Genomic DNA, 24724 nt, shown 5'->3' with positions numbered 1-24724 from the left:
CCACTCTGTCCCTCCGGTTGCCTAAACCATTATGTAACTCTGGATTATGCTTCCTTTAGCAAGTCAAGAAAATAGAAAAAAGAAACGGACAAGACAAGAAACCGGTCAGTCAACCCACGGTGTGGTTGCACGATCGCTGCAGCCGTCGTTTGGTGGTAGCCCCCTTACAAACCGCTTGCTCTGGAAGCCTACCATCATCATCTAATGCCACGATGACGTTGCGTACTGTGCGGAGGCTTCTAGTATACGGGGGGATCTGACGATGTTTAGTTTTACAATTCTCACCAGCCAAACCAGTCTCGATTAGGTCAGGAGACTATCAGAGAAACCGAGAAAAGAGCTTCAAACACGCACAATTGTCACTTTCGTTTGGCCCACTTTCGGTGACTCGCTGTATGCTAGCACTATGGTCCGCCCGGTAGGTGTGGCTCACAGCTGATCGTCGTACGGGCTTCGTTCAGCCATGATCTGCGTTACCTTTGGCTTGTGTTCTTGCCCTTTTGGTTGAGTCAAAGGTTGAGGCTCGGGGTTCGCTAGTCACATCAATTTCGAATGGTTTAATGAGCGGTTCCGTGGTAGCTGTGCCTACGTTGGCGTTAGAAAGCTTGGCAAGTTCGGGGCTGCGCCCTACACAAACCGACCCATCTGCTGAAACCTGTTCGGTTTCGTATCCCAAAATTGAGGCCAATGTCAGACTGGAAAGGATCGGAGATGGCGATCCGCAGCGTCTCTGCATTGCTGATAGTGATAAAACGTTTCCATTAATCGCAAGCAAATTATGCGACGTTCGTACGTTGCAACATCTCGCCGAATTTGAATAACATAGCCCGCGGACGACGGATACCTTCACCACGATCAAACGATCAGTCTTTGGTTTCTCAAAACGGGTTTCTCCAAATTGAAAACACAGAACGTTATCCAAATACCCGTCTAGCGTGTAGATACGTTAGAAGGAAGCCATTAAAACACCTGGATGGAGTACGCCCGGGCAGATCGGCTGCATATCGACACCTTCCCCATTAATTCCGACCGCACATCGTTGTCTGTGGTTTGTGTTTACATATTGCTCCAGTAGCAAACACTTTCCATAGAATAAAAATCTCACCAAACACCCATTTCCCCCCTTATTCCAGCTTCCTCCCACTACGCATAAACAGAAAATTCTGTTGTGTTTGTTGATTCACTTTCGGGAGCTGCACCTTTTCCTCCGTAAAATGCGGCATAATAGCGAGGAAATTCGCACAACCACAACGTGCTGCAGCATGACGTTCGGGTGGTAATGGTGACGATTTTTCACGAACTATTTTTAACCACGAATGGCCCGCGTTGGGTTTGCGAGTTTGCAGGGAGTTTTGCATCTTCCTGCTAACCGCAAACAAACCAGGCGTCCCATAACACCACGTTATCACTCAAACAGCGGGCATCACAGACGCTTTGCGTTCGTACCGTGTCGATGAAAGTTGTATCCGTGCAGGTAGGAATGCTGGCGACCGTCCCAGTGATGTAATGGCGAGGCGTGAACTTCCGGTCACCTGTGGTTGTAGCTGCACTTAGAAAGAAACCAGCGGCACGAGACACACAGACGCAGCGAATGCCGGCGGATAGCGTGACCGTACGGTGCGAACGTTGAAACCGAACTGCGACGACAGCCACGGTAAGCGTAGCGCTGACTCGCGAATGCTGCAGTCTGTCCCAAAGGCCGGTCTTCTCCCTCCATTTCGGTATCCTGTTACGGGGTATGGGGAGTGATTGGAGGTGTTTCACAGCATGAATCATGCTGGGTAAACATACGTTTGCATTCCTGCACGAGACTAGTGGGAAAGGCTAGACGCGTTTTAGTTATAGTGCAGAACATCGTGCCTCGAAGGACGAACATTGGCCGATACTCTTCGATACTATACGTTCGTTAGATAAGTTGAACTTGGAAAGCAAAAAGACGGTGGACAGGACATGGTCCCGTGATTTAACGTAACGGTGGACCAACCATCCGGTTATTGGTGGTCGAGCCCCTCTGGCCTTCACAATGACCTGTTGCAATCGTTCGATGATTTTTAGGAAGACGAATGCAAAACGAAAGCCAGCAACAATGTCCGATGGGTTGCCGTGAGTGGAGTAGTAAAATTTTATGGCCACTTGTGGCCCCATCCGTGGACCAGGTGAAGCGAAGGGCTAGCGTAACATGCAACTAACAAACCGCCGCTGCTGCTGCCGCCGTCTCGCGAATCCATCTGCGACAGCAGAGTGCCAGCAGTGCCTTTGGTGGTCCGATGATGAGGAGAGAAACTGATTGCCAAAGTGGCCGCCATGGACTGGCTGGTTAGCTGACTGGTTACCTGGCTGGTGGCCGGTTTCGCGAAAAGAATGGCGGTTACTGTGGCGTTTCATCATCATCGCCACCTAGCTGGACCAGTAGCATGATTTATGCTTTCGATTAAGATAATGAGCGTTTCCGTCAGCGAAGGTGATTACGGGTGACCGAGCGATGTCCGGCTCGATTGAAATCATGAAAATGGAAAGCACTGCTGCCTGGTCGGTGCTACCGTTTGGAGCGGTTAAATCGCAATTTCTAGAATCCACTATTGATTGCAACGGATCAACATGGGTATCGAGAATCACGACACGCGGTATGGTCTTACGCGGTAGGTATTGCTGCCGTATAGAAGAAACAATTGAGATGGGTGTCACGTGCACTATAAGTGTCACGTTCGCTGAGACTAAAGTGAGGAAGTGATGCTCGATCGCCAACTAAAAGCCAGCGCGCATCAGCTTTGTGTTTTTTGTTTTGTTTCTCGGATAGAATAAAAACAAATACTCCGGAAGGGTTATTGGTAGCCATGTTTGTATGTTTTGAATATTACTTTGAATATTACTACACAGAAATTCTTTTGGTGCACTATTCATATTGGGCAACTTTAAAATTGAAAATTATTAGGTATACAATGTAAAGATGTAACACCACTTTGTGAGAAAATAAACAGAGCAAAACATGATCCTGTGTTCGTATTTATGATTTGTTCTACACTGAAATTGTAAAAGTTATTCGTCTGTTAGAAGTTAAGGTATCTTGCATAACGAGTTGCAACGCATAAAACAACTTGGAACAAAGGATTGAAAGAAAATGTGAAACCATTAAACCTCCGCGAATTTAAATGTTCTTTTGATCAATGTCTGTGTGACCAAAACAGCAACGCAAAATGTGGGTCTTAAAAGCACAGAATGCTGTAGAGATCGTTATTCGAAAAAAATGCCTGTTTAATTGAAAAAGTCTGCAGATCCCCTCTCCGCATGGCGACCGCACATTCATGCGCGGGTTCTTAGAACAAACGATAGGAAGCAGACGCGTCATTGCCGAGTGTGTTCTCAGAGAAGAGACAAACGGAGAAGACACGGGTCACAGAAGACCGAAGAACATTGTGTTCCGAGAATTCGTCGGTAGGTGAGTAATCGGCAAGGTTAGTACCTAGTAAAAAATAGACTTTAATTATGCAGAAATATTCCTCAGAAATGGCTAATTAAACCGAGGTTTTAAGGAAACTCCGCCATGGCCAAAACAGCCTATCTACAGACTTTGATATTGATATTAATGGTGAAGTTACTTCGTTTATTGGTTGAGCACGTTGGAGAACCTTCAGTGAATTTTTCGGAGGAAAAACGTGATCTCTCGACGGTTAGGGTTTAAAAATTCAAATTGAGCTTCATGAGCGCACTGCATAGATGGCGCTAGTGTGTGATGTTTTGAATTTCTTATTTCGGTTAAGAAAAACGGCGGTCAAGGAAAATAGGAAAAAACAAAATTTTAGGTGAGGAATTATTTTTTTCTAAATATTGACCCCTTCAAAATTATTGTGTAAAATTTAAGGATCAATCGGCGCGCAATTGTGATTTTTTTTCTATTTTTCCTGATGACCTCCGACCATTGCAGCCGATAGATGATGTACTGATCAACTGCACTGACAATTGAATTTGTTAAACCAAATGTCTGGTTAATTTAGAAATCCGAATGAATGACCATCATCGACGGTACATTCCAGATTTAAATAAACTAAAGACACTCTAATCCGTTTTCTACCATTGATTACGACCGAATAGGACAGACGAAATGAAAGATGAAGTCACTCGATCGCAAGCACTGGAAAAATCTTCAGGAGGTCGCTCGTCTCCAGACAAGTAAGTATTCAGCACGCCACGTTCTGGTATGTCCTTGTCGTCAGAACACTGCGCGAGCAGCATTACACACAACCCAAACATCGAACTCGTCTAGGATGTTACATTGCAAGTCAAGGTCAACCGTACGAATAGTGTTCGGCGGTTGCGGTTACCACCATTGCACCAAACCCACTGCGCCAAAGACAAAGAAAATTCGTCCTTGCCACCCTTTCGGTCGAAGTGCACGCCATTTCCTCAGCGCTCTTCGGCACAAAGCACTTCAGACAGCGGCGATGGACGATGGCGTAAGCTTCTCCAAACATTTTCCCCCGCCCACCGGACAAGCATTTGCATCCGAACGAACGCGGTACTGTAATGTAGAAACAATGACGAGAGCGAAAGAGAGGGAAAAGAATCGAAAAAGGAACTGGCACCGAAAAGGCACTAAACCCACCATCACCACCATACGACCACGAAGGTCAATTAAAATTGTTAATTGAAGTTAATCGTTCGATCAAACATGGGGAGCAGAAGGAGCTTTTACTGCTTGACCGAACACGACCCAAATGTCCATCGCTACGCACAAACACACACACACACATACTAACACGCATTCAGTGGCGGAAAATTAACCCTTATAGTAGGGGAGTTGTTCAGTAGACGGCTTAAGGGAGGGGGTGCCCGACTCGGCCGAGCTTTCGGGTGGATTGATGTTGGAGGATTCAGAGGCAGATTTTTGCTGCCTCGTGTGTCGCCGTGGGTGTGTGTGTGGGTCCATTGTTGTGTGGCAGTGTTTGTAAGGGCCATAAAAGGGTGTCTGGTAGTAAAAGCTGTAATCGAATTATGAGTATACGATGCATCAAATCGGCCGAGTCTGTGAATAGCGGATCGGTTACCCGTAAAGCTGAATCCGTGGCCGCCAAACAACAAATGGGAGCTCTTATCATCTAGCAAAAGAGGGAGGGGGAAGGGTTGCCGGACAGAAATCTCGACCGTAAGTAGTAGCTTGGATGCTCGTTAATGCCATTCACGCGATGCCATTGCGTGTGATGAGCCTCCCTTACGGCAATTGCAAACTCATCAGATCAGTTCGCCCGAAAACAACGATTGAATTTATTGCTGTTGCTGTGGCTTGAGCTGTGGTGAGCGGAATGATAACGATACCGATACCCTGGGTCCTACGCTTGTTGTTTATCTCACACGCAACGCGTGAGCATGATATGCGCCAGACATAAATAGTGCATTCAAATCGAAATGGAATGGAATGCAGTAACTAACGCGCCTTGCCGGGCGACGAAGTGAAAATTTCACCTTCTTTTGGCTGCACCGTGATGCATCGCATAACATTTTACAAGAAGCAACCACCATCCCCCCACCCCCCACCCCCTCCAGGAGGGCCACCGCATAAACCAGCGACTGGGCTGAGATGAAACCGATAAACGGAGATCGAAGACAATCGGAGCCACAAAACTGGCTCCAGCTGACCACTAGAGCCGCTTCGCATACAATTGCATCGAACTACATGCGTCTAACTAATACACTGACTACGACGGGTCCCACGAATGGATGGAGGAACTGGATGCTCTCCACCACTCGCATTGCGGTGAGGCTAGGATCGCGCTTCTTTTGCTATTGCTCCCTACTCTTTGCTTACGGGTTAGCTGACGAACGGCAGCGCCAGCGACAGCATGGTCGAGCCGACAGTACGCGGCAGTACGATCGCGATCAGCAACCGAACAACACAACGCAGTCTCCGCAGTGCCGTGCATGCCGATCTTCCGACAAATTCGCTAAAAAAAAAACGGCAAGTCGAGTGTAGCAAGAAGCGAGTGTGCAGCAGTGCAGTCTGTTGCACCTTCTCTAGCGTGCATTACGGGGTGAGCGAACGCGAACGGCACACCGAACGCCCGTCATGCCATGGATGGCACTTTCTCCGTGCTCCCGTCCGTGGTGGAAAGCAATCACCGTCGAGCCCATGCCCGAGTACCAATTCGAGCAACGTGTACAAATCCTATTCTGTAGATCGTGCTCTTAACTGTACAGCGAAGAGTTTAATCATCCATTTTTTAGATTTGTTTAGAGTCTCCCGACGTGAAATAGTCACCATTAGTGTGACCGAACACGGGTTCCAGGTCACACACCCACACACAGCCGTACTGTGACACTTGTGACTTGTGGATAAATGTTACTGCTGGCTACCTCATGAAGGCACAAAAAAAAAAAACATGGAAAACAGACCGAGGGTTAAGCAAAGTGTTAAGTGTCTTACGTGTCCACAAGTGAGTTGAAACCGCTCCAATCATTTTCGCGCATAACGCGCGCTGTGTTTTGGCGGGGAGGGGGCAATTGAGAGGGAGGTAAGACATGTGCCTGCCAGGTGCTTGTGCTACCAGCTGTGAACAGAGCCCGAAACCCTCGCTGCATGGGCCTCGGAAGTGGACGCGGAACACCGGGGGCTTCTTACGTGGTTCTTCGTGATGCAGCAGCTACTTGCACCCACGGGAAAAATGGCAACAGATCAAGCACAGAAGCTGAGTTGAGGAAAGTGGCACGGTCCGTGTCGAGCGAATAATGCACTGAACCGCCATCATCTCGGATCGCACCGAATCCAAGTATGCGAAGAACCATGTTCAAGAAACTCCCGAACGGAGCACGGGTTGTGGCTTTGATTGGCTCTGTCTGTACACCAGTGCCCGGTCCCCCTCCCCCTGGGTGCTCTCCTTTCGTGTATTTACATAATCCGTAATGCTGTGGCACCGCGGGAGATGCAGGAGAAGCGGCGTGCCGCCTTCCGCGAATCCTTGCTCGGTCTGTTCCACTTGCTGTTGTAATGGTGCTTTGTTGCGCGATGCATTTTCACACCGAACGCGGTCACCGCCTGTGCCTGTGAGATGGTCTTTCCGTGGGGTCAATTATCAAAATAATCTTCATAATTGAGGGTGAAGCAGCACGAAAGTGCCGCTCGACGATTGCTTGGATGATGATTGGATTGGGTTGCTGCATCGAACTCATCCGAGCTACCGAGTTGAGTTTCTGTATCGTTACTGCATTCGTTACGATTCTTGGCGACCATTTTCATTAAGCAATTCGCACCCAGGTGTCAGCTTCCAAGCCGATCGTAATGATCGTAATTGGTCCACATTGCAGGATTGCACATTGCAATTCCATTATTCCATTCCCCGTTTCTAGGTTGCTCGAGCAATAATGGATTCGAGGAAATCCAGAAATCATACGACCTCAGACCACTGAGGTTAAAATGGTGGCCTTTTAACCGAAAAAGCGCGAACTGCATTTCATGCCTGTAGTTAGTTCCTGCCAAAGTGAGGAGCGAAACCCGTGAAACGCACATTGGCGTTGAGCAGGCGTTTATGGCATTGGCAGCCAAGTACCATCGAAGCCATATTGGTTGAAAGTTTCGACAAACTTTTAAAACATGAAACTCGTGCACACTCGAACTGTGTGGTGCGTAATCGCATCGCATCGACCGAGGGCCCTTCTTTATCAGCCAGCCATGCTGACCTTGAGGAAGGCGCTGCATTACAAGCGATGCGCCCAGCAATCGATGGCGCGGATTGCCGCAGAACCTTGCAACTACAAGCCGCTTGCTTCACACAGCGCGGGCCAAAGGCCATGGGAAAGCGTATGCTGCTTTCTGGTGCAATCGGATGCACTTGTAGTGATCGCACTAGCGATCCGATTACCACCAGATCGGATGTGGGTCAGGGTTTCGCTTGTGTTCGTCCGTTGGTTCCGCTGATTACAGAAAAGGCGAAAGCCATAGCGCTTCGATCACTCGGCCGCTCTTGTACAGTGAAAGTTGCGCCACAACGTGCGAGTGCACTGTTAAGGATGTGGATAACCTTCACCAGCGACCAGGAAACCTCATTTTCATGTACAGATTGTTGTCCAGTGATCTAGTCCTGTGTTGTTCTAGGGACAAGGTGCGGGCTCCTAACGCATACACATTAACCGGTAGTAGACGCGGTCAGTTAAAATCATTAACGACAATGACAGGCTTGCCGGTGCCGGTGGAACCTGTTTCCTAATCACACCCTTGACCCTACCACGAAGCACAGTTCCTAACACGGGGTGCTTGACGGGAAATTGGTGCTTATCAATCAAGACACCCATAGATGGTGTCACTCCTCCCACTTTGATCAGACAAGAAGAAGAAGAAGAAGAAGGGTGCAAACGGGCAGGACAGGACCCCGTTGGTGGCTGGCTAATACGATCGTACGGTAATTGCGATCAATCAGCCGACGGCTGTTGGCTGGTAATTAGCTATTCACTAGGGCCGAGTACACGCCTAACGAGTGGCGTCGATATGTGGCTGGCAGATAGATTACTGGGAACTTCTCGCTCAAGGTTAATCCGACGATCCGACGCGTGCGTGGTGCGTTTGCCGGACGTTTCGGGCGTTTCATACAAAGTAAACTTGCTTCGTCTTCAGCAGCTGGATATCGAACAGGGTGTGCGGACCGATTTACGTCAATCTAGCGATCATTATGCAGCACAAATTTCTTGGATGTTTCATTCGGGATAGGTCGATGGTGGTGGCAGAACGCGCCGCCGGTTAAGTGCGAGTTCCCTCAAGTGTGCGGCTCAAGTGAGGTATTGCGTAATCGAAAACCCGGAAGTCTTGCGATCTCTACCTCTTGCCAAGCCCGGTGGGGTCCGACCGATATCATGCGTTTTCTGTCACCAGTCCCGGTCGCTATGATCGATGCTGTTCGGTATATGTTTGTTTGAAGATGTTTTGCCGCGATCCATACGCGATCCACTTCGACCGGAGGAATTGTATAATTCAATTTGCGTCTTCAGCGGCCACATCTGACACGCCGTGAGATGTAGATGGCGAGTCAGCAACTGAGCGAAGCGAAGGCGCGATTGCGTATGACCGTGTGGAAGGCGTGTGGTAGCCACAACAACAACGATGGGGATAACTTGAAGACCGCTCCGTACGGAGAGTGCATGAAGGCTACATGTAACCTGTGAGGAAAGTGAGGGAACCAGCCAGCCTGGAGGGAGGTAATCGTTTTTCCCTTTCCTCCACATTTCTGCTGGATTGTGGTTTGCGTGGCAAAGTGTACCTTCGCAGTGAGGCTTTAGGTGGTTTTTGGGACTTTCCGTTTTGGATACATTTATGAAGGGATTACGCAAACCGCCAAGCGTCCACTCTCGCCGTTACCATCGTATATGCATTGTATGCGCTGCGTGTGTGTGCGCTGGGTAGTTCGTATGCTGCAATCTTAGTGAACACAATAAGTGTTGAATGTTCCTTATTGAAACTCAATCACTAGCTCATTAACAATTGTACAGTAATCAACGCAATCGCAACATCCAGCAGTCCCTATATTAATCATCAATCGGTCTCTATCTAACACGTTATGATGACGGGCATACCATAGTAGACACTGTTCCAAAGGAATCGCCATGAGCATTCCATGTGATAACGTGATATCCAAAACCAAGTACGAAAGTACTTTGACCGGTAGGTAGTGTGAACACAGGTTCGCTACCACGGTGCTGTCGTGTACTCCCGCTTGTTCCACGATGTTGATGCTGATGTAGAGACGCGAAACGCCACGAGACACGGAGAGAAATTGAAAGTTATGCTTATGTGGTGCTGGTACTGCCGTTCCATTGTGCTCCAGGTAATGAAAGTTACGTCTCGTGACAATTATGCCAACGCTCCATTCCATCTTTTCGCCCTCTCTTTCTCTATCTCTCTCTCTCTCGCGCGCGCTCTCGTGTTGGCGCACATCGCCCCAAAGGTCGTCAAACAGGTGGCACGCCAGGCATGGCCTCTTTCGTGGCAGCGTGTGATGTATGGAGTTTCGCTCTCTCTCTCACCGTGTGTAATGTATGGCGTGTCTGAAAGCACGACGAGCCTAGCGGTACGGATGGCGCCTGTAAGCTGGAGCTTTGGAGGCAAAATTAATTACTTGTGTATGGCCATAACGTCTTTGATACAATTAATTTCGGACAGAAAAAAGCAAACATTCAGTGCCCACTTGGCCACTTCCAGAGGGACATAATAAGCATCATCGCTTGCAGCTCTCGCTCAGATGATATTGGCCAGAAAACTTCTCGAGATACGTTCTACGGCAATTGTGGTTCGTGGAAAAGAATTCGGTTCGCTGTCTTTCGAAGCATAACACATCTTGTTCGCTGGCCTTTCTGGTTCGTGGAAGTCACGACAAGGAATTGACCATCGAGCAGTATGCGAATGAAGTTTTAGGTTTCTTGGAGTACGGCACAGAGGAAAGCTAAAGGACATGTGAGAGGTCATTTGCACAGTCATTTACACTCGGCGCACTTTGTGTGGCTCCAAAACGTGTTTCACTAATAGGCTAACCCTTCGATGTCAGGTTGTTTAGGTTGTGCTTGAAAGGCTATAATTTCAATGTCAAAAATCAATATTCAAATCTTGGGTCAAAATATGCATAATTACATAGCGCTCGGGTTGAGTATGGTACCGTCACTCAACCAACCGCCCTTCTCCGATGCCGCTTCTCCCATCTCAGGGTCGTGGACGAAGAAATGAGCAAACGGTACGAACGATGCGCTCACACCACCGAGTCGGCGTGTCGATGTCATCCATTTGATTCACTTCACAGCAGGAAGGGATAATGTATGCAACCCCCAAAAAGGAACCCACTAACTCCTGGAGGAAAAGAACCGACGATTGACGCTAGGAACTGGTTGCATGTTTGCATGAAGGAGCAACGAACCAAAACGGTGGTCAGTTAAATGCCCCAAAAAAACCGGGTGATGTTTCTTGTTCGCTCCGCTCCGCACAAACATCGCCACGCTTATGGTCAAGGTCAACTGTCGCCATTGCCGCGCGGTCTTGCTTTATGAGTTTTGTTTTGTTTTTACATTCCGTTTGGTTGCGGAGCTCTTGGATGACTGTTTTTTTTTCTGGATTCTTATAGTCACCTTCGTTCTTAACAGTTTCCATAGCGGACTGTGACCGTCTTATCGCTCTACATGTGCGCTAATGTGCGGCCACTTGGAAGTAATAAACGAATGAAAAAAAAAAATGGTTGCAATTGAATTGTCGGGTCAGATGAAGGATAAAGAAAAATCAAGATAGAGCGACAAAACGGATGGAGCCCGATAGCTGTTATAAGTGTTACGTCCACTAAAAATGCAATCAAATCGAACTCATTAATCAACGTCGGTGTAGCACAATAGAGCTGCGGAGAAAATTAGTTTGCTTTGAATCTAGAGTGAGTCGAGTGGTTCTGAACGTGTAACTAGAAGTGATAATCATGACTGTGTATTGAAACAGAATAATTTTGGTAGAAAGTTGTGAAAGATGGCCACATTTACCAGTGTGTCGAATAATGCTCACTAGCACTTTTGAACTAAACAATGATAAACGTTTCTGACGGACACAATACAATGTATTTTGGGGTGTCGTGTGTTTTTTCGTCTTTAATTAATCTACGTTTTGAATTCGACAATGCCTTAAACATTGAACGACTTCTGTCTAATACTCTCTTCTGTCGATGCAGTGCAGCGATGCTTGATGCTAATACGGAAGATGTTCTTTTTTTCAAATCCAGTCAAATGGAAAATGTGTCTTAGTGAGGTGAATCCGTGTATTCAGCTATCAAGAACTCACGTCGTATGCTCAATTATTTTTCCAGTAAATGATATAACCACGAGCAACTCCATCCAGCACAGCAATGGACGTATAGTTATTCCGTACTTTGTCCGCGGATTTTGCATACCGCAACCGCTCAGCAAAACTGCAGAATAATTGTCTCCACAGGGCACGCGAAACCGAAGGACTTGGTGACCGTGGAATGACCTAGCACCAGCACCACGGGTGGTGTAAACGACCGTTACGTTAATAATTTCAAATATTCATTTTTCTCTTCCCTCTTCGCTCATCCCCAATCAGCGGACCACCAGTTCAGTCGGTACGACCCAGTGAAAGTTAATCTAGTGCGCGAACGAGTGCCGTCCCGGTGTCTCCGACTGTACCGTACTGTGGAGCAGGAGAAGCCACCGCCGCCGCCGCCGACCAGAACCAGTGCCAATAATGACCACTTTGTCACATCCCTTCAAAGACAGTCCGGAGCCGCTGGAAGTGCCCAAGCAGTATGCCGCCGACGTGGACGCACTGTACGAATGGTAAGGCTCCAAGCGACCGTCGGGCACCCCCCCTCTCGCCCGTCGGCCGTCTGTGTCGACCGTTGAGCGAGTGAGCGAGCCTTATTGCTGGTTCGGTTTTGATGACTTCATTTGCTTGATTAAATGCGGAATACATGAGCAGCCGGTCCCCAATTCTCGTACCCTTCCCCCCAAAGCAGTGCCATCAGGGGAGCGTATAACAACGAAATTTCAATTCGGTCTTTGCGCCTTTGGATGGATGTCGCACCGACGCGCTGGCACTGTTGGTGTGCGGTGGTACTTGATATTTGGGGGTTGTTTTTGAGTTGAGTTTCGTTCACAATAACCGGATCGATCGATACAGTGAACGGTCAATGTGGGGGCTTGTCCTGAATTATTCAACCAACCATTTGATCGGCACTGGAAAGAGAGACAGAGAGAGAGAGAGAAAGATTGTTTAGGTCAAGCCAAAAGCAAATGGATGGAGGCATTGTTATTGGATTGACCAAATGAAAACCACCCAGAACTAGCATAAAATGCCCTCAATTATGTTCTCAACGGCATCGACTATATTTACCAACAGCGAACACATCCATAGTAAAACCCCAGAACTCTAGTGCCTAGTCTCAAAGCTTAGGCTCAAAGCGACTTTCGTTTTTTTTCGCTTCCAAGAACCTCCGAGACTACGGACGTACTGTGAGTGTGTCTGTGTGTGAGTTGCGTTGTTTGAATAGCCGTTTTACAAACATGTACATATCCAATCATGCTTGAAATCCAACGTCAACATGCGTATTGGTAATGTATGGTTTTACAAAGTACACTCTTGAACCAGCGAGCAGACCTCTGGGATGCGCTGCTTGTACCATTGGTACTGCTGCTTCTAACAACAGCTTTAAGTCGATAGCTCAACCAACGGGCGACAAATGATGTGACATTTATTTGCTCTCTGATTAGACATACCATATTATGCCACGTTACGTCCTGACGAATGAATTCCTTTTGCAGGATAAAGGACCAGCCCCGGTTTCCGGCGTTCTCCAAGAACCATGCGCACCTGTTCCTGCACGCCTGCCTGTGGCAGATGGAGGACGCCAAAAAGGCACTCCAGAAGTACGCACAGATCCACGCCAACTCGCCGGAAATATTCGATAACCGAGACATCATGAGTGCCGGCGTACAGATGACCCTGAATGCCACGTGAGTAGTCGAGTGTTCGGTGCGGAAGCACGGCCAGCAGGGTTCTAAATGTTGTCCACCTCATCCTCCACCTCAGCCACATGGTGGCCTTACCAAGGACCACTCCGGAGGGCTACCGGCTGCTGTACTACCGGCTATCCGATACGGATCCATCCAAGATGAACTTTGCCGAGGCCGTCAAGTCGTTCTGTATGTTCAACGATGTGCAGATCAGCGTGGACGGCATCATGGAGGGCTACATCGTCGTGTTCGACATGAAGGGCGTCCGGTTGGGGCATCTGGCCCGCGTCCAGTTCGGTCCGTTGCGCGTCTTCATGAGCTACATTCAGGATGCGCATCCGGTGCGGCTGAAGAAGATCTACATCGTGCATACGGCTTCGTTCATCAACCAGGTGATGGCGCTGGTGAAACCACTGATCAAGTCCGAGCTGCTCGGACTGCTACAGTTCACAGCGGCCGGACCGGAGGAGATTGTCGGTGTTGACTACCTACCGAAGGTACGCTAACGGAGCTCACGCGGTATCGCGCGTGTACCCGGAACATACTAACGCGTTTGCTTACTTTCCTTTTTCGGGCAGGATTTCGGAGGTCCGTTCGATGAGGTCGCTACGATGCACGCCGAGCAGAAGCGTCGCCTGGAAACGGAGTATCGCGAATGGTTGCTAGATTCCAGTGCCCTGAAGGAAGCTCCAAAACAGAAGCCAAATGCTGGTGCCTCCGCCAATGCCATCAAACCACCGGTGAAAGCCTTCCGTGGGCTGGAAATCGATTAGCGGGCTTGGGCTGACGAGCTGCATACGCGTTTACAGTGATATTACTACTCTCGGGGAAAGGGGGCAGGGGGATGGGAGGGAGGGTGGGATGCTAGTGGTAACACACACGGGCACACGATGATGCTGATGTGAACCGTGTGAACACCTTTTCGTTTTCACTTACTCGTAAGCATCCTGTTCGCGTTCTAATGCAGAATAAGAAGAACAAAAATCCGAGGATCGCCAACAGGATGCAGACGCAGAACCTCGACACAACCGTAACCGTTTGTTTGATTTCGTTTCATTTGAGGGAATTTTATGTTTCGTAAGATTGTTTTGTACCTTTTTCATCCATCATTTTTGTATCTGTATCTATTACTCTGTTAGTGCCTTGTTTTTTTAGTGAGGTCGGTTTTACTGTTTTGTATGTAACCCTTTGTGTGAGTGTATGTGTGCACGTGCGCACCGTTGTCCGTGGTGGTGTTTGCGCGGCGTAACCGGAACCACCGTTCTAGTTGGAATTGTAAATAAAGACAATCGAGGCGCCCGAAGAACGTTGCCGACGGCGAAGACATCACGTTGTTTTTGGGATACCTTCCGCAACTTTGGGCGTGATGGTTTTTAACTGTTTTGTTTTTTTTTTTTTTGTTGTGTTAATGAGTTGGCCCCTCGCGTTCAAATTAGTCCGCGAATTATTTACTTTCTGCCACAGGCCTCGCGAAAGCTATTGACTCCCGGGGCTAACGAGTCACCAGAGGTCAAACGAGGGAGAGACCTCCCCGTTACGTTTCCGCAATCGATGCGCGAATAGTGAACGAGGGTGAAATCGTTACTTTTGGCGAAATCAAGTTGGGCATCGTCTGGACGGTGCCGATTTTTGTGTGTGGTGACCTTCTGGAGCGTCATTTTGCGGTTCTGCGAGACACTGACGGGTGACCCTGGTACTGGCGTTGGTCCTTGGTCTGGTTTGCATCGGCCATAATTTCCTTCGGAAAGGAAACCAACATTACCGGATGGAATTTTGACTTTCGCGTCCCTGCACCCTTGTCCAACGAACGACGGCAGGGCCGCTCGTCGTGTGGGAATGGCCACTGTTCGCTTAATGGTGCAGAGATACTGTTGATTAAAAGTCTAATCGTGTTTCGTGCAGTGCTTTCGGGGTTCTTCATTTCGTCTGACCATTTGTCTGCGTGTCCTGCCTGCCTTCTCGCTTCCGCTCGCTTACCCCCGAATCTAACCAGTTCCGACTTCCCACTTGCCGGGTGCCGGGCAAAAAACAAATCCGTGCGGCAACAGCAACAGCAGCAGAGCAAAATTGTGGGAAAAGTTTATCCAGCACCAACAACGCGCCACGCCACGCCATACCGACACCGTAGGCACGCCGACGGGGTCCCAGTTAAGGGGCAATTTGTTGCTTAAACTAAATCCCGAGCCGCTTAACCAGAACGGATGAGAATTGTACCTTCCTGCCCTCCTTCGTCGCTTTCTCTTTTGGTTTCTCCCTCTCTCCCTCTCTCTCTCGCTCTCCCTGTCTGTCTTAGGGTTCCTTTTTTGTCGGTTTGGCCTCGCTTTGCTTTATCGCAATATGAAACTGACCTTTCTGGAGCCGGTCTAGAGCGTATCGCGCGGTCGTCGACCGGATGAGGAATGGGTACTTTTTCATACTTTTTGAAATACATAATTAATACTGAATTAACATTTGCTACGGGGTTGGGGGGGGGCGGGGATAGAGACCATGTGTTGCTGCTGGATAGATCCGTGTTGGCACACGGCATCGGCCAGCATGAGGCAATGCATGGGAGAGATGGTGGAACTCATTTGCTAACCGACCACCATTCGAGGCAAATGATTACTTTCTAATTCTAGAAGCGTCGAAATGGTTCGTATAAATATCTAATGTAACGCGGTGTATCTCGTGAAGCTGTGTGCAAAAAGGGGCCTTTTAGTATAGTATAGCAACAGGCACTGGTGCGTGTTAGCGAAAGATTGTTTAAAAACTATTTTATTCTGGCAAATAAAGTTTCCATTTTTTTGTAAATACACACTAGTATGATTTTTGGAAACGACCGGAAAGAAACTTTTAAACTAACCCCCAAGACTCATCGCTCACTACCGTGCCACAGTGAGAAACGAAAGTAGTGAGCTGAGCGTTGTGCCGGATGAGTGAGAAGCTTTCCTTCAGCAGCTCACGGCCACGGGGTTCGTCGCCGTTTCGCTCGTGCTCGGTAGTGCGCCGGCGCTTCCATTTTCCACCCGGCCCCGTGCTGGAAAGTCGCCGAAAAAGCTTTTTCCTCAAACTCTTCTCACCACACAAGATGAAAGCGTGCGAAAGAGAGAGACCGTCGCACCAAGAGGAAGCGAGAAGTGCGAGCGCAAACCTCGACCGAGGAAAATGGACCCATCCGTGGGCGCCAAGGCAAGGAGTGGAAAAGGGAGTGGGAGGGAGACCGAAATGTGTCGCTGTCTCTCGTGGTGGCCACTATGCAGTTGCATAACAACGCCGAGCATCGCGAGCAGCCACTGCCAACCCACAATCTTAGCGGTCTCTCTCTCTCTCTCCTGTGCGCTGTCCTGTCTTGTCCTGCTGCTGCTGCTGGTGCTGTTGCTGGTGGCACTCACGACGCCACGGTACGGCACGGAAGGTCAAGCCGAAGGTGGTGGGTTTTGGTCAGAGGCAGGGTCAGAGACACTCGCAGGCGGTGGCTGCGGGGCTACGACAAAAGCGATCACTACTGGTACGAGCGCTCCGTCGACGGCGTACCGTCTCTCAGAAGGAGTCGTACAGTGCCCGTGGCCAGTGCGGTGGTGCGTAGAGAGCGTGTGACCCAAATTTTCCCTTACCCCTCGTTAGCAGCAGGAGCAAGCGCCAGTGAAGACAGAAGAAGGCACAAAAAAACGGTCCTCCCTTCACACTCACCTCCTCCCCCGTGTGGGCTCCTTCCTTCGGCACTCCCGCGATCCCATCCCTTTTTGTTCGCTGGACAGACAGACGTTTAGTGCAGTTTTGTCGCGGCCTCGAGGCCTGCTCGCTGTTATCTTCGCGCGTTCGACGTTGATGAAACCATACGGAATCCATTGCTGCTGTTGCTGCCGTTGGTGCTGATGTTGTGGTTATAATTCCTTCCCGTTCCGTTCTCACTGTCAGTCAGCGTCCGTGTGGAGCCTAGTTTAGGTGGGTTATTGTTAAATCAATCACGAGCTCAACCAGCCAGCCAGCCAGCCAGCCAGCCAGTCTGTTTTCACTCAACTCACTCTCCAGCATTGTGCTGTGTGTCCGAAGTGTCTGTGGTCGCTGGATGAGTTTGTTTTGTGAGAAAAATCAATTGGATTACCGACGACGACGACGACTGCGGCGACGGCGGTGACCAGCAGGTGGTGGTGGACAGCAGTGACCACGGGTCGCCGAAATTTTCGCTCCCCCTTCCTCCACCAAAAAAGGCCCACGAGGAGGATGAAAAATGCGAGCCCCGCAGGGTAGTGTGAGGTGTGAGGATCCTCTTTTCTTCGGCCCCGTGTCCGTGAGTGTGTGTCTGTACGTGTGGCGCTAGCGACGAACCCATTTCCCATTGTGCGAGAGGTCAAAATGCTTTGCAATTGTTGCGAGCAATCGCAGCAGTCCGGTGGATCCATTCCATCGAAGCAATCGTGAACACATCAAAAACCCCGAAGGAACGAGTCGCTCCCCGGGGGGCAGGCGGGGTTGGGGTTGTGAATGTTTCACGAGACCTTTATTGCCCATTCGGTTGGAAAAGCGAAGCGAAGCAGCGAGGAATTGAATATTGGATGTGCCGTCGAGGTTCGAGAGGGTGGTGGGTGGGTGGATGGAAGGTGCTCCGAGGGGCTCCGCGTGTGCCGAACGTTTCCGCTTTTAGGGGGGGGGGGGAAGCATCTATCGCCCATCGTCTATTGCGCGAAGGTGTTGGTGAGCTAGCGAACGTTTACCATTTGTCCCTGCCGTGGCAGGCATATGTGTGTGTATGCGTGTGTTTGTGCGCATTTGGAGCGTGCTCAGTCTCGCTTGCGTTCGTGTACGTGTGCGCGTATGTGTGTGTGTGTATGTTTGTTGAGTGATAATAGAACGTGGCTTGAAAGAAAGTCTTAAACTGCTGCTTCAAACGCGCGATGAACGTGCTGGAAACTCGAATTCATGGTACTGGTCCTTGTGCTGGTCCCATATATATGTATGTGCGTGTGTGTGTTTGTGTGCTTGAGGAAATTTGCGGATGCGTAACTGCGTTTTCCTCGTGTTTGTGAGTAAGAGTGTGCGTGCGCGCGCGTGTGTGTGTGTGTATGCAAGACACAGAGAGAAAGAGAGAAGAGAGTTAGTGAGCCACTAGTAGGCTGTATGCGTATACACTATCAATGGCGATTGAACGAGGGCGAGTGACTGAGTTAGCTCGATAAGAGTATACCACGTACGCCGAAGTGAAACGAACTGAACGTCCACTGAAAAGAGTGCAAGATATAGACACACTAGTGTAGGAAAGAGAGGTATGAGTTAAAAAAGATTAAGAGAAAAAGAGTGATAGAGAGAACGAGAGCGAGAGAGAGCGCGCGCGAATGACTGAGGGAGAGGGGGGGTTTTTTTTTGCAGCCGTTTGTTGCTGCTGCTGCAGCAGCATGCTCCGATAAGCAACAGCACCCAACCCAACATTAGTCGATAGTGCTCGAGACCAACCGATTTCACGTGTCAGGACACTTTCTACCACCCTGGCGATGAGTCCGACCGACCACCTCCGTAAGCACTGAGGAAACAGGCATGAAGAAACCAGAACCATTCCATGCTCAGATCGTCAATAAGTACAAAAAGGATCAGTGGAGGGAACTGAAATGAATTGCATTTTCGATGCAACCTTCTACACTCTACCCCTACAAAACAAGTCAAATCGAACGCTGAATTGCGGTTCTTGTAGCTCTTTCTTTTTGGGGTCCATTCAAAGACCTACGAGAACTGCTCCGCTGCCCGTCTCACTGGCGGATGTGATCAATCTTTCTAGCAGCGCGCATGATGCAGCGCGAAAGAGACGGAGATAAAGTGTGTGCAGCTTGCAACAAAACTGGAGCAGCAAAGAGTGAACGGAAAAAGGACCTCGGGGTGTCTGGTTTTTAAAACGCTTTCCCGGGGGCTACCGGTGTGCTAAGGGAAATGCGAGGGACCACACGGTTGAAATAAAAGTTAATTAAAAGTTGCTCGTATCCTGCTGCAACCTGCCTGCCTGCCTGCCTGCCCGCTCGCCAGTCTGTCTGCTCGCCTGTTTGCTGCGATGATGATGCTGCACATATTGGAGGCAACCTGGAGGTCCTTTCCATCCCAAAAGCACTTTTCATTTCCCTGTGCTGCTGGAAGTAGATAACAGCGGAAGCATTGAAGTCATGCTTTTTTGTTCTGGGCATAAGACTTTCTCCTATTTTTGCTTTTGCTTCGATTTTGATCCTATTTTTTTGAAGAGGAGTGAATTCGTTGGAAGTTTTCGGAAAGAAAAGCTTGATTTGAACACCTCGTACAATATTTTGAGAACTTTGTCGATTCATTTCGCGATGCACTGGAAATGGAACAATCCAGATAGTTACTTATGGTGAAGTAAACTGAACTCGAACTGAATTCCCTGTTGTCAGTGCAGGACAAAACAATAGTGACACTGCCTTTAGAGAAAGGAACAAGCACCAATCATCTTCATCACGCTCTGTGTTTCCGGTACCTTTTGCAGGGAAATGAAAACGATTTTCCGTGAAGTAGGTGCTGACAACGGACGGAAAGCGGGCGGCTGGCGAGCGTCATCGTGCATCTATACGCTCGCCCGTAGTGCAGTGAGCTCGGTCCACTCGGTGTAGGCAGTAGCGCAGGAAGGTGGAACCGAACGTTTTACGATGAAGTGATAAGCATCAAGGGGAGGCTCCCTGATTTGACGGCGAAAGGCGAAGGAAACCGAAGCAGCAGAAGAAAACAGCCAGACAATGAGTGCCGTTTGTCGCTGTCGCTGTATGTAGCAGTGTGTGTTTTTTTTTATTTGCGAGTGAGTCCATCATCTTTATCATCATCATCATCGCCGGTCACTCTTTGCTAGCCTGCCACAGCCGATAATCGACGCATCGACGGCATTTCGGAAACGACTCTTTATCAAACGCACATCGCCGATGCTGCTGCAATCTGTCATCGTCGCAGTCCTCGGTCAGAGCATCGTGCGTGAGTGTGAGTGGTGGCTGTGCGTGTGCCTTTTGAGTTGGTTAAATTAACCGAATAACCGAAGAGAGAAAGCTATCAGTTCCCACAGCTTAAAATACTATACGAAAAGATAGTGTGCGAGTGTGCGTGTGTGTGTGGAGTGCACGCGTCACTCGGTGAATGAACAACGGCCATCCGGCTGGCGGTGTGCCCATTAACCGTCGACCATCAGATATGGTGCTTCAGTAGGATTCATTCCCTCTCTCCCCGGAAAAGCTGAACAGCGGAACGGGAGGCGAATTTTTAAGGTGTCAGCCCACAGCAGTGCACCAAAAAAAATTAAGCAGGTGAGTTGAGCATGAGTTGAGGTGTTAGAAGCGGTCCGACACAGGATACAATACACACATCCGGTAACGATTGCCCAGTGCAGTACAATGGCCACAAAGGGATGGCCGGCCACTGCAACAGCAAACCCCATTAATTTGCTCGCTATCACCGAAACTGTCACATGGTCTGTCCGTCCGCCGGTGTGGTGATCCGCTTCGGCTCCAGAAACCCTGGGACAAAGGAACTGTGTCGACGGTCACCGTTGGGACCACGTGTGCGAATACATGGCGGTCGTGACTATTAGCGAGAATATTTATTTGTTGCTTTTTTTTTTTGGGAGGTAAATTTATGGGTACCCGCAAATTAAAGCGGGTCAATGGGTGCCTTGATGGGCCACATGTGGTTTCGTCCATGGCCTGCTTCCTTTATTTTTTTTATTAAAATCTCTTTAAATAGAACCATCCGGCCGGTTACCCATGACGACAATTGGTTTTGAGAGATGAAAGAAAAGGATCAAATACTGGGCGCCTCCATTTGACCAATAAAACTGCAAAAAATGCACAGAATATCTATTCATCTGCACGCCCCATTGGTGACCTCCACTGAAGCGCACACCGGTGGGTTCTTAATTGCTTTGAATTAATTAAACACCGGAACGGTATAACCATCGGATCCGCCATAATTGAATATCATTACACCCCGACATGGAGGCGCACGGTGCGTTTGCTTTTCAAATCCCATCGCGTAATCGCGTTGCGCCTACGCCGTTTTGTTGAGCAAATCAACTGTCAAAAACTTGTGTCATCAATCTCTCACCACCCTCGCCCTTCCTCGCAATGCCAAACGCGAGCAGCAATGAGCGTAATCGGTGGCACGCAGGCAGCGTGCTACACCACGGAAAGGGCGAAATGAAAAAGAAGAAGAAAAAAAACAGAAAAACGCACAGAACCCTCACAAGTCGCATAATGGCCAACAGGACGGGCACTTAAAATCCCTCTCCGCACACAAGAACGCTTTACTGTACTAGTGTACGCGCGCGTGTGTGTGTGTGTGTGTGTGGTTGTGGTAGACACGATGAACAAAAATCAATTAATTCTGCTCTCGAATCGCATCGTGTGCATCTTGCGGACGTTCGCGGATACGCGCGACAGCAGCAGAGTGAGCAAAGGAAGCATGGGAACGCGGCGATGGATGGCCTGTTGGTGTGCGGACGGTATGTGTTGGGGGTGCGAAAAGTTGAATGAAAAGCTCGAACACCAGCAGCAGCAGCTCACCACCGTGGCTAGATGAATAAAGGTGATGGAGACAGAGAGAGAACGAAAAATGAGCGAGAAAGACAGATAGAGATCACAAGAGAGCGAGAAAGACAGAGGCAAGCTGAGCGAAAGAACATGAGTTCCACATCTCTGCGCTGCTGGAAAATGAGTGTCCCAAGAGTGGTGGCACTCCAATGGTGGCTCTTTCTTCGAGCTAAGCCTTTTTTTCTCTCTCTCTCTCTCTTTTCCGCCGTTCTCTGCTCTCGCTGTTCGAGACCGGAATCGAGGACATTGGTTTGGTTAAGGCGCATCAGTCGCTGTATTGGTGAGCAGCTCTCTCACTGTTGGCTGAAGCTTTCCTTCACCGCATAGTATGCGTGTGCTCGCAGTGTGCCGTGTGCTCACCGTTCACTACCAGCCTACTTGGTGCGGTGGTGGCTCGTACGGTGGCGGTCAGTTACTATCTGCTACTGGCGCTCCGCGCACACACACCATCCGTACGGAGAGTGACGGATGTGACCTTCTGTGCTTATCGCACACGAGGAAAAAACTCCCTCTTCCCTTCGTTTGGTTGAGGTTAGTTTTCACCGATGGTTTCACCGAGCGAGGAGCTGCTGGTGCTCGGAACGGGACATCCGTCATCCGTCCGTTGCTGCCGTTGTAGCGGCTTCAGTGTTTCAGTGCTTCAGTTGACCGAGTTGACAGGGCCGGAAGTTCGTTCCGTTAGCTAGCTGTAGGCTGCTGTAGACGTGTAGCTTCACCCGCGAGACCCGCGCGCACACTTTCCCCCGTTCCTCTCACCCAGCACTACATTCTCTTCAGGGAAAACTTATTAACGAAAACGTCGAGGTGCGTGCGTGCGTGTGCCAAGTGTGTGCATTTTGGGGTGTCGTTCGTGAGGTTATTGGAATCAGCACCACAGTTGGCAGGCAAAGCTGATGAACACCTCATTTTCTCGTTCCTGTCCCAATTGGTGCGCGTGTGTGTGAGCGCGTGTGTGCCAGCCGGAGTAGTGGTACTTGTGCTACGGAACCCAAGCTGTGGAACGCTTGTCGTTCGGTGGTGAAAAAGGCTAGCACCAACCGGGCCACAGTATATTCGTCAAAATTCCGTCCGTGAAACGGGGATTACATTCCATCATATCATCATGCAACAATCGCATCGCAAGCTGTTGTCTGCAAGTGTCGCTGGCGTAGCGGTGGCGAAGTGAAATGGTAGCAAAACTGTGCCCGCATACACGCACACAAACACACACACACACGAACACGGGGTTCGCACACAGTGTGGCCGTCGTGCGCCATCTTGAATTTTCCCTACGTCACGTTGCTGCGGTGCTACGGCGCTAGAAGTACGAAAGTAGCGGGAGTAGCGGGGAGTGGAAGGCAGATGGTGTGCGCCCTGGGCTCGAGAGGGATCTGCTAGGCCTCGGTTTGACCGTTCGCGGGGGACGATTTAGTGGCGGTGAAGGTGCGAAGGAGGAACAGGGCCAGTGTTCTTGTGCAGCGGCGTGCAAATCGCTGCTCACGTGAGAGCTTTCCTTCTGCTGCTTGACCGACCGACATTTCGGTCCGACCGAGGCGGGATGGTGTGCGGATGAGTGCGCACGCGACAGCCAGCCAGTGAGTGGCTCGTGAAAGCTTTCAGACGTGCCCGCAGACGTCGTACCATTCCCTGAAGCACCCCAACAACAACAACAACATCGACGAAGGATGATGGTGGTGGTGGTGGTAGTGGTATAGCGATAGATTATTGTGAGAGGATTTACTATGGCGTGCTTGTGAGGGTGTGATTGCGATTCCGTAGAACTCATCAGCGACGCCGTCACGAGACCACCTTCCATCGAGTGCCATCATTTGAAGCTAACCACCGGAAAACGGAGAGTAAAAGAGAGACACAAAGCGAAAGAGGAAGAGAGAGAAAATTGCGAGAGCAAACTGAAAACCTTTGGCATCGGAACGATCAAATGAAAAGTGCTGTTCGTTCGTATGTGTTAGTGAGGTTTTTCCTCTAACAAGGCCACACTCGAAGGAACCAGAGAGTGGATACAAAAGAAAGCGAGATAGAGAGCGAGAGAGAGGCATAGTTGTGTGTCTACGTGTCGGTGTGTGTGTGTGTGTGTGACACTACTTTCCTTGGCGGAGTCTCCCGTTATTCCGTGCCATACGTGGATGCGTATGGCTGCTGGTCCTGGAGGCGCTTCGCCGTTTCGTCCATATCCGTACAACAAATAATCGTTCGTTCAGGTGAGTCCTCCCTCACAGGACGCGTTCTGGCAGGTACAACCTGTCTACCTACTTCCTGGTGGTGCCAAAGTGATGTGCCATCATCGCAGTCCAGTTCCGAATACTCGACATGCCTCTATTGCCCGTTAAGACTTCGAAGCAACTCCTTCTGCTGCCAGCGAATTGACTTGAGGGAATCAGATCAAAGCAACCGATCAAACAAAAATGCTATATTTCCAGCAATATTGGTCCTTGATCGGTCTGTCATCTCGTTCCACTCACAAAAGTGTTGAAAACTTTTCCCATTTTCTTTTAAAACCCCCCAACGAACGATGAATCTCTCTATCTCCCCGCTTCACATCTATCTTAGTTGTCCGGTGTTCATCCTGAATCACTCAACCGCACCCGCACCAGCACTGGACACGTGCAGTCGAGCGCGTCCAGCTAAAGCCCACGCTAACCCTCAACCCAATACAGCTCGTCACGGTTCGGTCGGTCGGTTGGGTTTACTTGAGCGCACCGTGATGTGCGATA

General features: G+C 49.5%; 3 protein-coding genes across 12 annotated transcripts in view; 2 read left to right on the top strand and 1 right to left on the bottom strand.

Moving 5' to 3' along the window:
- The window catches only part of LOC125959888 (alpha-tocopherol transfer protein-like), a 3938-nt gene extending 2311 nt beyond the window's left edge, over positions 1-1627 (bottom strand). The window contains exon 1 of one of the 3 annotated variants that reach the window (XM_049692875.1): positions 1447-1627. The gene's annotated coding sequence lies outside the window, so the exon portion shown is untranslated. Of the gene's footprint in view, positions 1-1199; positions 1224-1446 lie in introns of those variants that run through there. The other 2 variants (XM_049692876.1, XM_049692874.1) reach the window with 2 other exon arrangements.
- A 4242-nt stretch (positions 1628-5869) lies between these two features.
- LOC125959388 (alpha-tocopherol transfer protein-like) lies at positions 5870-14796 on the top strand. Of its 3 annotated transcripts, none has more exons than XM_049692209.1 (5): positions 5870-6023; positions 12062-12294; positions 13279-13470; positions 13547-13967; positions 14049-14796. In XM_049692209.1, the coding sequence occupies exons 2-5, from the start codon at positions 12203-12205 to the stop codon at positions 14241-14243; spliced, it is 900 nt and encodes a 299-aa protein (XP_049548166.1). In that variant the 5' UTR covers positions 5870-6023; positions 12062-12202; the 3' UTR covers positions 14244-14796. The 3 variants fall into 3 exon arrangements, with proteins under 3 accessions (XP_049548166.1, XP_049548167.1, XP_049548168.1); XM_049692210.1 differs by lacking the exon at positions 5870-6023 and adding an exon at positions 6348-6425; XM_049692211.1 differs by lacking the exon at positions 5870-6023 and adding an exon at positions 11193-11986.
- A 2239-nt stretch (positions 14797-17035) lies between these two features.
- Positions 17036-24724, top strand: part of LOC125949691 (RIMS-binding protein 2) — a 90371-nt gene continuing 82682 nt past the window's right edge. For 5 of the 6 annotated variants that reach the window (XM_049676968.1, XM_049676965.1, XM_049676966.1 and 2 more), the window contains exons 1-2: positions 17036-17394; positions 19931-20732. The gene's annotated coding sequence lies outside the window, so the exon portion shown is untranslated. Of the gene's footprint in view, positions 17395-19930; positions 20733-24073; positions 24212-24724 lie in introns of those variants that run through there. The other variant, XM_049676964.1, reaches the window with a different exon arrangement.

Source organism: Anopheles darlingi, chromosome 2 (genome assembly GCF_943734745.1).
Source record: "Anopheles darlingi chromosome 2, idAnoDarlMG_H_01, whole genome shotgun sequence".
In the NCBI taxonomy this organism is placed as follows: Eukaryota; Metazoa; Arthropoda; class Insecta; order Diptera; family Culicidae; genus Anopheles; species Anopheles darlingi.
This window is presented reverse-complemented; position numbering and strand designations above follow the sequence as displayed.

What these genes read in the sequence shown, in the direction of transcription:
- LOC125959388 (XM_049692209.1), top strand. Translation starts at nt 12,203, where the DNA reads ATGACCACTTTGTCACATCCCTTCAAAGACAGTCCGGAGCCGCTGGAA. An exon ending in CAGATGACCCTGAATGCCAC is followed by an intron (nt 13,471 to 13,546) that starts GTGAGTAGTCGA and finishes CCTCCACCTCAG; the next exon opens with CCACATGGTGGCCTTACCAA. An exon ending in GTGTTGACTACCTACCGAAG is followed by an intron (nt 13,968 to 14,048) that starts GTACGCTAACGG and finishes TTTTTCGGGCAG; the next exon opens with GATTTCGGAGGTCCGTTCGA.